General features: G+C 42.0%; 1 protein-coding gene across 4 annotated transcripts; it reads left to right on the forward strand.

The window, feature by feature from the left end:
• The first annotated feature begins 855 nt into the window (after nucleotides 1–855).
• On the forward strand, nucleotides 856–6380 carry LOC119139247 (suppressor of cytokine signaling 6). 4 transcript variants are annotated; one of them, XM_037279775.1, is made up of 4 exons: nucleotides 856–943; nucleotides 1025–1092; nucleotides 1705–1779; nucleotides 2318–6380. In XM_037279775.1, the coding sequence occupies exon 4, from the start codon at nucleotides 2445–2447 to the stop codon at nucleotides 4053–4055; it is 1611 nt and encodes a 536-aa protein (XP_037135670.1). In that variant the 5' UTR covers nucleotides 856–943; nucleotides 1025–1092; nucleotides 1705–1779; nucleotides 2318–2444; the 3' UTR covers nucleotides 4056–6380. The 4 variants fall into 4 exon arrangements, with proteins under 4 accessions (XP_037135670.1, XP_037135668.1, XP_037135669.1 ...); XM_037279773.1 differs by having other exon boundaries at nucleotides 879–1092; nucleotides 2318–4073; nucleotides 4120–6380; XM_037279774.1 differs by having other exon boundaries at nucleotides 879–1092; nucleotides 2318–4065; nucleotides 4120–6380.
• Nucleotides 6381–12734: the final 6354 nt, after the last annotated feature.

The following is a 12734-nucleotide window of genomic DNA, read 5'->3' on the forward strand; positions in this document are numbered from 1 at the left end:
GGGTCAATTTGATCTTTTTCAAAATACAAATTAAAAAGACCTGTAAACACAAGTCACCACACTGGATCAGCCTCATAAACCGCAAATAAGAAACTTTACTCATTAGTGAATATTTGGACATTGGATATTTTAGAGCAATTATTTTGCTCAGACAGCTTGCTACACTGATACACTGTCCTGTCATGATGTGATCAGCACTAAACCACTATGGTCAACGTTTGTTTGAACAAGAAATGACTTGCAGTCTTTGGTACATACGTTTCCCCAAACTTTTCCAGCTCGAAACTCAAATTAGAAAAGTATAACGTTGACTAAACTGTTGATAAATGACACAGAAGACATACATTTACCATAAATAACCTTTGCCAAACAGAAATGATTACAGATTAACAGTAGCTATAGGTTTAATAATTGATACTTTAGTGTTTATTACATGTAACAGGGGATATGCAGCATAAAAAATAACATAAATATATGTCCTCGTTCTACATACTTTATAAATTACAAATAAAATATAAATCATCCATCCATCTTCTTATCAATACTGTCGTCATACTGATAGATATAATTAAAGTAGGAAAAACAGACATTTTCTATTGCACAGTGGGAATAATAATAATAATAACTTGTCAAAATGTGCACAATATTATACAGTGCATGAGTCAGCCAGGCTATTAAGTTTGTTTTGGTTCAGTTATACAGCAATTAAATTTGTCACTCAAGACTCGGTATTTTTAATACAGTGGAATGTCTGCATTTTTTTTTTCATTCCAGAAGTGGAATGTTATAATTATTTGTCAAACTGTGTGCTCTCTCCATCCATCCATCCATCCATCCATCCATCCATCCATCCATCCATCCAAGTCTGCTTGCCGAGCTGCCTTAACTCAATTTAACAGGCAACAAAGGAAGAGGCCGGGAGCTCCTCAAGTGTGCTAACCTAGTCAGTCAGTCAGTCAGAAAGAAAGGTGTCACTTTATTGTGTCGTATTCCAGATTATCTCATCGCACCTTTTTTTCCTCAGATGTACCAAGCCCTGGACATGTAAACGCTGATCTTTTGCTGCGGATTGGCAAGCAGAATAACTGCAAGGTAATGTTATCTTGTATGTTTTCGACAACAAGCGTTCAGGAAACTAGCTGATTGGCTTAGGTTGGTCGTATGCTAACGTTAGCCAAGGTAGCTAACAAAGGTGGAAGAGCTAGCTTTTATTTAAAATCGGGATTTATTTGTTGTTCTCTTAAGCGCAAGTGACGAGATAAAGGTTTATTCAACACGGGGATGTTTTTAAAATGCGATCGGTTAAGATTTGTTTCCGCTGTGAAGAGCGAATGTGCTAACTAACACTATAGCTCGTCGTAGTAACATATCTGGCTGTTTATAGCTGTTCTATTGACACTCGATGTTCAAGAAACAATCGTCAACTGTTGTCGAGTGCGTATTGAAGCTTTTTCTAATGTTTGATATTGTTATTTTTAACTGGGACATTATAAAATGCTAACATTCGAGGCTAAGCTAAAGAATGCCTTTAAATGTGTAGGCCGTGCTAGGCTAAGTCAGGACAAAACCTTGATTCTGTTTCTTTAATAAGATCAGACAAGTAGCAGCTTGAATAAACTACTAGTTATTTATTACGCTGGTAATAACATGTTAGCGAACATGGAAAGTGTTTGAAATATGATAACAAGCTTTCTTTTTTCACAGCATCAAATGAAAGGTGCTGGATGTGGAACTTGACCCATTCAATCAAGTCGAGTCACATTTTCTCTGCGCATAATGGTGAGTAATCGATCTTGGGTTTGTTTTTATCTTGTGGGTGCATGTGTGTGCTTTAATTTAATCTATCACCACCGTGAATGCACACAAAAAAAATGCTAGCAATGTATTTTAATGTCAATTTGCTGCGTTTTTAACCTTACTTATGCTGTGTGAATCTAGTGGCATCGTTAGTTGACTCATCAGTTAAGCGAGGGCATTTAGATAATGTTGAATTGCTAAATACTTGCAGCTTTTACTTAATGCAAGTCAAAATATTTAAATCTGAGTCTTTAAACATGTCAGCACTCAATGCCATTGTTGTAGAAAATATAAATGGAAACAACTGTCATTAATATCCACACCCTGTCATAAACCCGTTTCAGCAGTGCCACAGAAGTTTCCAAAACGTGAGTCAGCAAATGATCTGTAAAATAAATATTACGCCAGCTGCCCAAACTAATCCGTCTCCATGGATGAATGTATGAGGTAAATAAAGATGCATATGATTGTTTCTAAGAACATTGTGTGTTTCCTCCCCACCCCCCACCCCCTTTTGAAGAGTTTGTGGGCTCCGCTGTATGCATGACTTATGTGCAACCTGATGGGAGGATACTGTGGCTAGTTCTTTCATCAGGATACGAGGAGAGACATCTCATGCCCCCCACCTTGGCGGAGGGCCAGTCAGAATGAAGAAGATCAGCCTTAAGACCATTCGGAAGTCGCTGAGCATAAAGGGTAAAGAGGACGGCGACTTTGTCATGCTCCAGCAGGCCCCAGTGGCCGCAGAGTTCTCCAAGGACGAGTCACTTTTCGGAGGCTGCTACACCAAAGACCTTTCCGTGTGCGACCTGGGTGGCGAGGAAGACAAAGGTGGGCAGAATAAGAGCCGGTCAAAGAGCGAAGGCCTGATGGGATCGCTTAAGAGAAGGCTGTCGGCCAAGCAAAAGGCGAAGAGCAAAGCGGGGTCCTCCGCCATCGGCTCGACGGACGACGAGGACACCTTCTCCTCCTCTTCGGCGCCCATCGGCTTCAACGAGGTTAAGGCCCAGCGACCTCTAAGGTCCGCGTCGCTCCGGAGTCACCACTACAGCCCCTCGCCTTGGCCTCTGCGGCCGGTCAACTCAGATGACGCTTGCATTAAGATGGAGGTCAAAGTGAAAGCCATGGTCCACTCTCCCAGCCCCAGCCCCAACTTGAACGGCATCCGAAAGGAATTCAGCGATTTTCAGATGAATGAGCTCTTTCAGGACCAACCCGAATCCTTCAAAAACCTCCAGCAGCCGCAAAACGGCGAGCTGCATTTAAATATTGACGATAGTGACGTGCCTGTGGTGCTGGGGTTGACGCCCCAAGACTACATTCAGTACACGATGCCTTTAGATGAGGGAATGTACCCCGAAGGGTCCCACTCCTTCTGCCTGGACAGCGCGTCTCCCATGGAGGTGGCGGCAGAGGCGGACAACGGGTCCCTGCTGATGGATCCGGGACAGGAGGAGCACCAAATGGTTGGCGGCTTGCCTCCAGATCTTTTCATGGACACTTCCATGAATAGTCTTCTGATGGCTTCCGCCGGCGTCGTGCTCCAAAATTCCAGAGGCGAGGGCCCACCTCCCCTCTCTCCTCTCCTGCCTCCCATGAGCAGCAACGCTCGCTTTCCCAGGACGTTCTCCAGCTTTGGCTCCTCAGACAGCCAGGTCGCCGATCGAGTCCGGCATCACCTTAACTTCGATCCCAATTCGGCTCCCGGAGTGGGTCGGGTGTACGACTCGGTCCAAAGCAGCGGGCCCATAGTGGTGACCAGCCTGACGGAGGAGCTGAAGAAGCTGGCTAGGCAGGGCTGGTACTGGGGCCCCATCACACGCTGGGAGGCGGAGGAGAAACTAGTCAACCTGGCCGATGGCTCCTTTTTGGTCCGAGACAGCTCGGACGACAGGTACCTGCTTAGCCTGAGCTTCAGGTCGCAGAGCAAAACTCTCCACACCCGCATCGAACACTCCAACGGGCGCTTCAGCTTTTATGAGCAGCCCGACGTGGAGGGACACACGTCCATCGTGGACCTCATCGAGCACTCCATCAAAGACTCTGAGAATGGAGCTTTTTGTTATTCCAGGTCCCGCTTACCGGGCTCTGCCACCTACCCGGTCAGACTCACCAACCCCGTTTCTCGCTTTATGCAAGTGCGCTCCCTGCAGTACCTTTGTCGCTTTGTCATTCGACAATACACCAGGATAGACCTCATCCAGAAACTGCCCTTACCTAACAAGATGAAAGATTACCTACAGGAGAAGCACTACTGACACACACACACACACGCACACACGCACGCACGCACACACACACGCACACACACACACACGCGCGAACACACACACGGGAGTCTTTTGCACTTTTTATGTTCAGTCAAGGTCTCCGCTAATCCATCCAGATGAGCGCTGGAGGTCAACCACACACAAAGCAGTTATCCCACTTGCGCAATCAAACCCAAAATTCTAAATGAAAGGCTACCAGTACATTGCTATCAAATGAACTTCACAATGACCATTTTTGGGCCTTCAAAAAAAACCTGCAAATCCTCTTAAGTTCATCGCAGTACACGTTTGGTGGAACCTGAGAAAGCACAAAGCGAAACAAGACTAGACTCAAGTGATTCGACAATTAATTGCAAAAACAAATGCCATGTGAATATGAAATCATAATTTTTGTATGTATAAAATTTTGTGCGTGACGTGCAAGTAGACAAAATTGCGACATTCGGAATAGTTTGGTCATGAGCATGGAGCTTTAAATGGCTATGTAGAGCCATCCGATATTATGCAAGTCTCACGGTACTGATGATGCTGGATCTTTTTTTTTTCATGTTGTGCCGTTTGTTGTGCAGCATTGTGTTAATCTTGTGTTCTACAAATAAGGTGGACCTATTATGCTTATTAATGATTTGAGATACAATGTTTGTAACAATATGAAGGGATATCACCTTCGAATATTTTTAGAATCGATATTCCATCAAATAATCGGATACAATTTTATTTGCATTAATGTATTAATTTTCTTTCCCCCCGAATACAGTTTATTTACCAATTATTTGTGTTTATTTGGGATTATTTAGTGATTAAAGGAATCCGAATATTTGGACAATCCTTAATGTCTTTAAACGATTACTAGATTCTTAAAATACGAGGCGATTTATCGGTTTGTTGCCGACCGATACATTTTCACACCACTACATGTATGCTAAATTAGTGTTTCTATTCTTACTTTTCTTGACCATTTTGGTTGTTAAAAATCGAGTTGAGCATAATAGGTCCCTTTTTTTAAAATATTTTTTTGTGTCAGAAATAGTAGACAGCAACTCGAGTGAAGAACTTTGCTGCTCTTTGGTTATTTGCATGTCGCAAAGGCTTCAACGGTTGACCTCAACGAAAAAAAGATGTCATGAACCCAATAAAACCTTGCTGCGGTTTATAAATTGTCCTCTAGAACCCTAAAAGCAGACCTGTCGTCACTTGCCCCGAATCTGTACGTGATGTCTCGGCTCAAATACAGAAAAAGGGAAAAGCACAGACTTCATTACGCAAGTGCTTTGAGACGGATTCCCAGAGAGGGAATTCTGATGATGTGACTTTTGACGTTATTGTTCGACGATAATACGGCCTTGGTTTTTATGTAGCTGGAAACGTTCAATATCGGAGGAATTAGGACCTCGGTGTAATGGTGTTGTTGCATGTTAAAGGTCGGAGTCGGACCAGGGATGTTTGCTTTCTATCAAACACGAGCCGGATGTTTTGTAGTTTTATTTTTGCCATCTTGGGGGAATTATGCTACACGAGAAGGAATGTGTGCTCGTTTGGAGTAAAATTAAGAGAACAAACTAGTACATTGAAGAATTCTTTTGCACTTGGATATTTATTTTTTTTTGTTACAGCCTGCCAAGAATCGTCCGTATGCGTTTGCTTCACTAGATTCTGTTTTTAGTTTGGTGTCATGTGCGGAACATGAAAGCAACGACATTCTGTCCAGATAGGCTGATCATGACTGTGGATGTATTTTTTTTAATTGAAATGTGAACGACAGATGCTTTTGATACAGTGTTTGTTTCTGTTTTTGATTTACAATTTATTGACGAGCGGGAAGTGTTGCTGCTCCGCCCCCCCCTCCCAAATACTTGTAGTTGATTAAGAAATGACACATTTTGTATGATTATGGCGACGCATGTTAAGTGTCACAGATTTTTGATGAAGGTAATCGTTTACATTTTTTTTTTAAGGCCGTCCCCTGTTTCTCAAATATATTGGTACAAGACTTTGTCATGTGTTCTACACATTTTGTGCTGCTTACGGAAAATGATTGCCTTTGTTGTATTTAATAACGGGGGTGCCGCCGATATCAACGTACTTGGGAGAGCAACGGCGATTTGCAATTTGTTAAAAACTGTAGTTCACTAGTCATTAGTAAACACTCTCTAGGATTACTAGTTCAAACCAGTTTACATTGGTTGTCAACTTTGAAGAGTAGACAGACTTTTGTAATTTCTTTTGGTAATCAGCAGTGATTTATTGCACATTTTGGATACAGTAAGAGTTTTTGTATCTGCCAATTATAAATTATAAATAAAAAATATATATATTCTAAAAAGGATTGTTTTGGTTTCCAGTACTTTTTTCCTCCCCCATTTTTTGTCTGCAGACAAAATGGAGGCCATCTTGAACAAACTCTGGGGTTCACGGGGTAGCGCCCTCCGATCATGTCAGGTTTCTGCGGCGGCAAACACCATCTGCATGGCGATGAGGTGGCAGCCTTTGTTAACTGCAGTGTCTGACAGGCCTCTCTAGGCATCTGAGGTGAAGATACACAACTGTTTACTCTCCCTCTGCCTGCCTCGCAATGATTTATTCATTGCGCACTGGTAATCATATGTCATATGGAGATGCCGTCGCCCCTCCCTTGCGTGAAAACACCCTTCTTGGCGTTTTTAATTTTCAAATTTAAAACAAAAGCACGGGCGAGGGTTTCTCAAGTTGTCTTCGTGTCATGGTACAGCCAAGTTCAATTCCAATTCTTTGGTAAAGACAAACATGACTTTTGTTTCACAACTATTAGTAGACACAAAATGAGTCATTTGTGAGCAAATTCCCATCCCTGGGGATGCTTCTCACTTTTGAAACAGTTCATGCTGGAGAATCCATCCATCGCATGTCTGCCGGCTGAGATTAATGATCCGACTCCGCCATCTGGTGCGCCGCGTGGCGCGCCCATTTTTCACCTCCAAACCGGGATGATGTCGACAGCTTGAATTAGCCGGGAAACATATATACGTATTGCTTTAAATGGTCACGCCAGGCAAACACGGGAGGGCTCGGCCCGTAATGATGGAGGCAGCGTTGCCTGCTGGCAACAGATGTCTTTGAAAGGTGTGGCTTTATTAATCCTTGAGCTGCTCACACAAGCAGTGCTTAGACGCTCTCCTTCTCTATTTGTCATGCATTAGCAGCCTCTAAAGCCCAATTAGCCTTGTTAGACAACGGGGCCGCCTTCTTCGGCATCAGCTCTCTACTGGAACAGCCCAGCATCTCGGTGATTATTGTATCCCTATGGGGTGCATCGAATTTATAGTAGGCTACGCGCTTTTCCCTCAACACAGGTAATGGTTTCATTTCAAACATGGTTCACACTTTACAGCTCCAAAAAATGTAATGACGAGGAGTTTCAATGAAAGTAGCACCTTGGTTTTAATATCAGCATATGTTTATTTCTGTTTTAACTAACTTAATGTATTGGCTAGATTTTAGCTCAGCTAAGCAGGGGCGGAGCTAGAGGAGGGGAGGCCGCAGGGGGCACTGAATCCCCCCTTTAAATATGCGCCAGACCAGATAATTGACTGGTGAGTAAGAGCAATTGCCACGTGTATAATTACCCCAAAATGGCCATTCCAGATGGTCACAGCCACAGGTTATCAGATCTGTAAAAAAAAAAAAAGTCCGTTTGACGTGATTGCTAACCTGTCAAGTCAGTTCTTGAGTCGAGCAAGGTCAGTAATTTAGAAGGACATCAGGTTTACATAAACCAATTTTGATCTTAAACTCAAATAATTTATTCGGATGTAAATTTGCAAAGTCGCGCTAGAAAGCCTGGAATGCAATCAAAGCCTCTTTCATTTTCATGATAAAGTATCATCAGGCAAAGAATACTTGAACGAGGATAGAGAAATTACCTTGGGAAAATATGGATGTAAATATACCAACCCATAAAATTCATCATATTAAACATTTGGGGGGAGAAAATAAATTGATGCCGATTATGAGATATTAGGCTCTGTTTAATCATAATATATTTACATCCTTGAAAATATGCTTTTTTTTTTTCACCTAGTCACGATTAAGAAACACACCAAAATGTGTAAGTGGACTTTCGGGGCTGGGGTCTAAAAATAATAATGTGACAGTGACAATGCGGCAGCATGCCTCAGTGGTGTGTCCGTCCATCCTTCACTTCAGTCGAACAGGTGGCGGTCATCAGGAAACGGACAGGGGATCATTTTGATTTTGGAGGGCAGCCTCCTTTTCTCCGTGTAGATACTGAGGGGGAAGGGCCGGGGGGTTCATGAGGCTGAAGTGAGATGAAGTAGCGAGCAGGTGGCAGTTTGCGGCTGAACCACCAATGGACTCTTTACATCAGACACCAGAACAGGACGAGCCAGTCTTTGAAATTGTGATTCCTACCCCGCTGATAGTAGCTCTCGTTCTCCTTCCTCGCTCTGTCAGGAGTGAGTAGCGACAGCATACATTGGATGGTTTAGTAGAAGCTATTTTCTTCTCCCTTCATAATACATATTTTCAATGTAATAGTGATTTTGTAATTTTATTTTCTACACTGTTGTCTTCATCTCACATCTGCCACATTCAAACTGCAGCGACAAGCTCTTTATCTTACACCGAGCGGCAGCTGCCTATTGTTTACTGCCAGTTGTCCTTTTATTAGATAACATTTACCAGGCAATTAATCCAGAGTTGTAATTTCTCTTTACGCATCTAAAGTAGGGGGGATCCATCATGTTCACTTGATATGACAGGGGCGCGTGGATCTCATCCCCTTGGTTGCAGCTTGAGGGGTGGTGGCATTTGATCCAATGCCTGAGATGTATGCTAAATATGCTGCTGACTGATCACAAGACAAATAAATATTTAGAGCTTGGTTGTTTCCTGGGGATAACTAATGCATCAATGTGTGTGTTGCTGTTAAAAAAAAAAAAAAAAAATGGAGGGAAGCACAAATCATTGTGTTTAGCGCCTGACTGACATTTTAGCTGTTCCGCCATGCATCCATAATATCCGATACATAAAATCCAATAGCAGAATAAAAGTGCTGATCTGCGTGCTTTGGGGCAAAGTGGATCCCCTCACTGTTTGGATCAGTTAATCTGACTGACGTGGTCTCCAGACGGCCATTTGTGGAGTCCATGATCCATCTGTCAAGCCTGTCCCTTCTTCTTTGAGTTCACTGCAGCCATAGGCGCTTCTTGAAATCCTTCACTCCTATTAGCCTTTGAGATCTTCTTGTATTTTGTCCAACGTCCACCTATAACAAATCAAAAGAATTCCTGTCCTAAATCTGTCCTAATCATTTGTTACAACTTATTCTATAAATACAAGTTCAGCACACAATAGTACTTATTCAGGTTTTAGTGGCTGACTCACCGGCGTTTAATGCCACCCAATTGTTTCCATTTGGTAAATAATGTAGTCTTCTGGCGTAAATATAGCCACAGGCCATACAATCGTAATGACGACTGGGAGCGTGTTGGAGAAATAATTCCATTTGAGGAGGACGGTTACATTTCCACAGCTGTCATTAGGAGTTGCTGATGGGATTTGTGAAGAATTAAGAATAGCTTCCTTCATTTATTCATCTCACAAAATGGCGGGCCCTCTGACAATGTAATAGTTTAAGCGTGCAATTAGGTTGACTGTGGGGAAAAAAAAAGTGAATGGTTGTTTGTCTACTGTAAAAGTGACGCAGAGCTTTCATTAATTTATGCTTAAATGTGTAACGTTAAAATGGTAAAGCCGTGTGTCCTTCTCAACAGATGGTTAAAGGTCAAAGTAATCATCCGGAAAAAGAACCTAAAGCACCCACGATGATGAAATTGGGTGTTTCCGAAAAGGGCGATTTGGTGTTTCCTGGTTACATGAGAGCAGAGAGAGGTCAAAGGTGTCTTGGCAGAGTGGGATGTAATTTGTCAGCAGAAAAAAAAATAAAATGTTGCACATTCCTAATTCCTTTTAGAAGTGTTACGATCAATCAAGTGCTTCATGTTTGGTCCACTTACCTAGTAAACTAAAACAGACGTAGTGGCAAAGCTTTTAGGAGTTTAATAATGCACACAACAAAATCAGAAGTAGCATTTTGGGTTTCTTCTGCCATAAAACACCGACAATATTAAATATCTATTCAATTCATTGAACCGCTCCGTCGTCAGGGAATATCTAACGATTGTAATACCCTCGACGGCCTATAAGTGACGTTGTTTCGCACGTTACAAAGTTTCATCTAAATTGAATGGAGATAATCCACTTTTCTGAAACGCTTCAAATGTGAGGTAGCCCACCAGAGCACAGGGGATACTTTTTACGCAGTCTCGTCTTTGTTGACTCAGAAGAGGTTCCCGTAACAATTTTATCCAACAAGCCTCTGATGCGTGTGTTTCACAAACAAAAACCTTTCATCCTAATCCCTCGCTCCTCAATTTTATAATGAATCAACACACACCGCCTGTAATTAATTTAACATGCTGGTACGTTCGTCTGGCATCATTATTTCCTTCACAAATGCCAAACAGATTGCTGGTTTTAATTTCCACTTTCTGGACAGTGTTAAAACATCATGGATTTATTATTGTATTATTGTTTTTGGTTTTTTAAAGGAGCTATGAAAAGTAGTCAGACTTGCGACTTTCATGCCAAAAACACAAACACGTATGCACATTTTTTTTTTAATATAAAGTCTCTTGGGGAGTCTCTGAAACCACAATTAGAGCAGCATTGGATGAAACACGAAGGTAAAAGACTCATCGCCGCCGCCTAGATCTTCAACTAGTGGGGAGACGAGAGCAATGTGAAGCAGACGTGGGAGGTATTCAAAAAAGCGTGGAAATAAATAGATGGTGGAAAGCTAAATAAAGAAATAATTCCTCCCTACATCACAAGGCTGATAGCTATCTTGTGCTGCGTGAATCTAAATAGAACGCAAGCAGTGTGGCGGCCTATGCTTAATTCCTTGCTTGTATCCTTGAAACAATGTGTTCTTATCCTCAGCGCTGATTTATTTTTATTCCAAAGATGTTTACGTGTTTTTTTTCCCTCCCCTCCCCAGGTAGAAATATCACCACAATGAGTGCGCTTTCAGGTGACTCATCTCACCATGTGTTCCAAAAATGGTGCCGATACAGAAAACATGATCAAAATATTCAATATATTGACACATAGTAACACCAAATCACTACCTGGATTGGTTGCCAGCCAATCGCAGGACACGTTTTTTGCTTTTGTATTGTTTCTTATTATATAGTGTCCATCCGAACCTGGTTTGCGAAAAGCCTTTTTAAAATGTTCATTGTGCGCCTTTCACATGGCCCTTTTTTTCTTTTTCTTCTAAAATGAATAACCTGAGCAGAAAGTGCAGTGCTGAATGGCGGTACTTACGGGAGCGGATGAAAGAAGAACCAGGCCCAAAGTATACACTCCAGCAGGTTGGAGATAAGCATGTATTAGGGAGGTCCAAAAGCGCCTATAAATATCATCTTAATCCTTTCAGCGTGTCTCAGTGGGAATGTGCAACTAGTGCCAATGAAGATGAGCGCTAATGGCACCTGATGCTCAAATGTGTTAACTACAGTCTCCTCAACAAAGCCAATCTTTTTTTTTTTTTTTGATGTAGCTTGTTATTAAGCGTGACAGCCATTAGTAGTCCAAAAATTGCCCTTTGACCTGTGGAAGTTGCGGAGGGAGCAGCATTGACATCCAAAGTCTTCTTCATCAGACCAGCTGGTGCAGCACTTGTGCTACTTTGATCCTTTAGCAGACTCCTCAATCTGTTTTAAGATTATTTTTAGGCTATTAGAACACTGCGACATGAGGAAATGTCAGGTGGGATGTGTCATGTCGCTTCTCGTGAGTTTTGCCCCAAAATGTCTGACAGTGTTTGGTGGCCAATATAAATATCCTGAGCTCAATGATGAAATGTATCTGTTATTGTCGTTAGCATAAAGTTAGCAAAGAAGCTGGCAGGTTGCGTTTTATTTAATTTGGAAAAAGACTGACGGAGAGCTTAAATGGCTGTCTATCGTCTCTCACTCACATGCGTCTCTGTTGCTTGCCTCCTCTTTTTCCAGACTTTTGCTTCAGAATTCCTTCCCCGCTGTGGTATTATTGTGGCACCCCCCCTTCACATTAGTCTGTGTCACAGTCTTGACTTGCCTTCCCTTTGTTAACCGGCAGTAAACAACATGGCTGTCTGGGGAGTCGTGCGTGTGTGGTGCCAAGACATATTTTTACCTCTGCGGAAAAAAAAGGAAACAACAACAACGGCGGCGCATGATTAAGGATGATACCTTTCACACGGAGATGTACGATGATAAAAGGTGTTAAGATATCTGTGTGACGGGTCGAAGCTTTGCACGCGGCTAATTGATGCTGCCTCTAAAATCTCTGTCATTGTATGTAATTTTTTGTTTTACACACAAAAGAATGAATGTGTCGTAATATTGTTTTCCTGGTATTAGCAATAAAAGATGTTATGTTTAGCCTTCAGGAATTATTTGGTTACCTAAGAGCTAAATCCTCTACAGTTCTAATAATAGCCAGCTGACAAATTCCTAAAAACAGATTAGAAATGAAAAGCAGATCTACACAGACTGGATTTTGAATCCTTTCTAATAATTCATGACATTGTCATTGCTTGTTCTAGCAAGTGCTAAAATCCAC

Source organism: Syngnathus acus, chromosome 20 (genome assembly GCF_901709675.1).
Source record: "Syngnathus acus chromosome 20, fSynAcu1.2, whole genome shotgun sequence".
Taxonomy (NCBI): Eukaryota; Metazoa; Chordata; class Actinopteri; order Syngnathiformes; family Syngnathidae; genus Syngnathus; species Syngnathus acus.

What these genes read in the sequence shown, in the direction of transcription:
- LOC119139247 (XM_037279775.1), top strand. Translation starts at nt 2,445, where the DNA reads ATGAAGAAGATCAGCCTTAAGACCATTCGGAAGTCGCTGAGCATAAAG.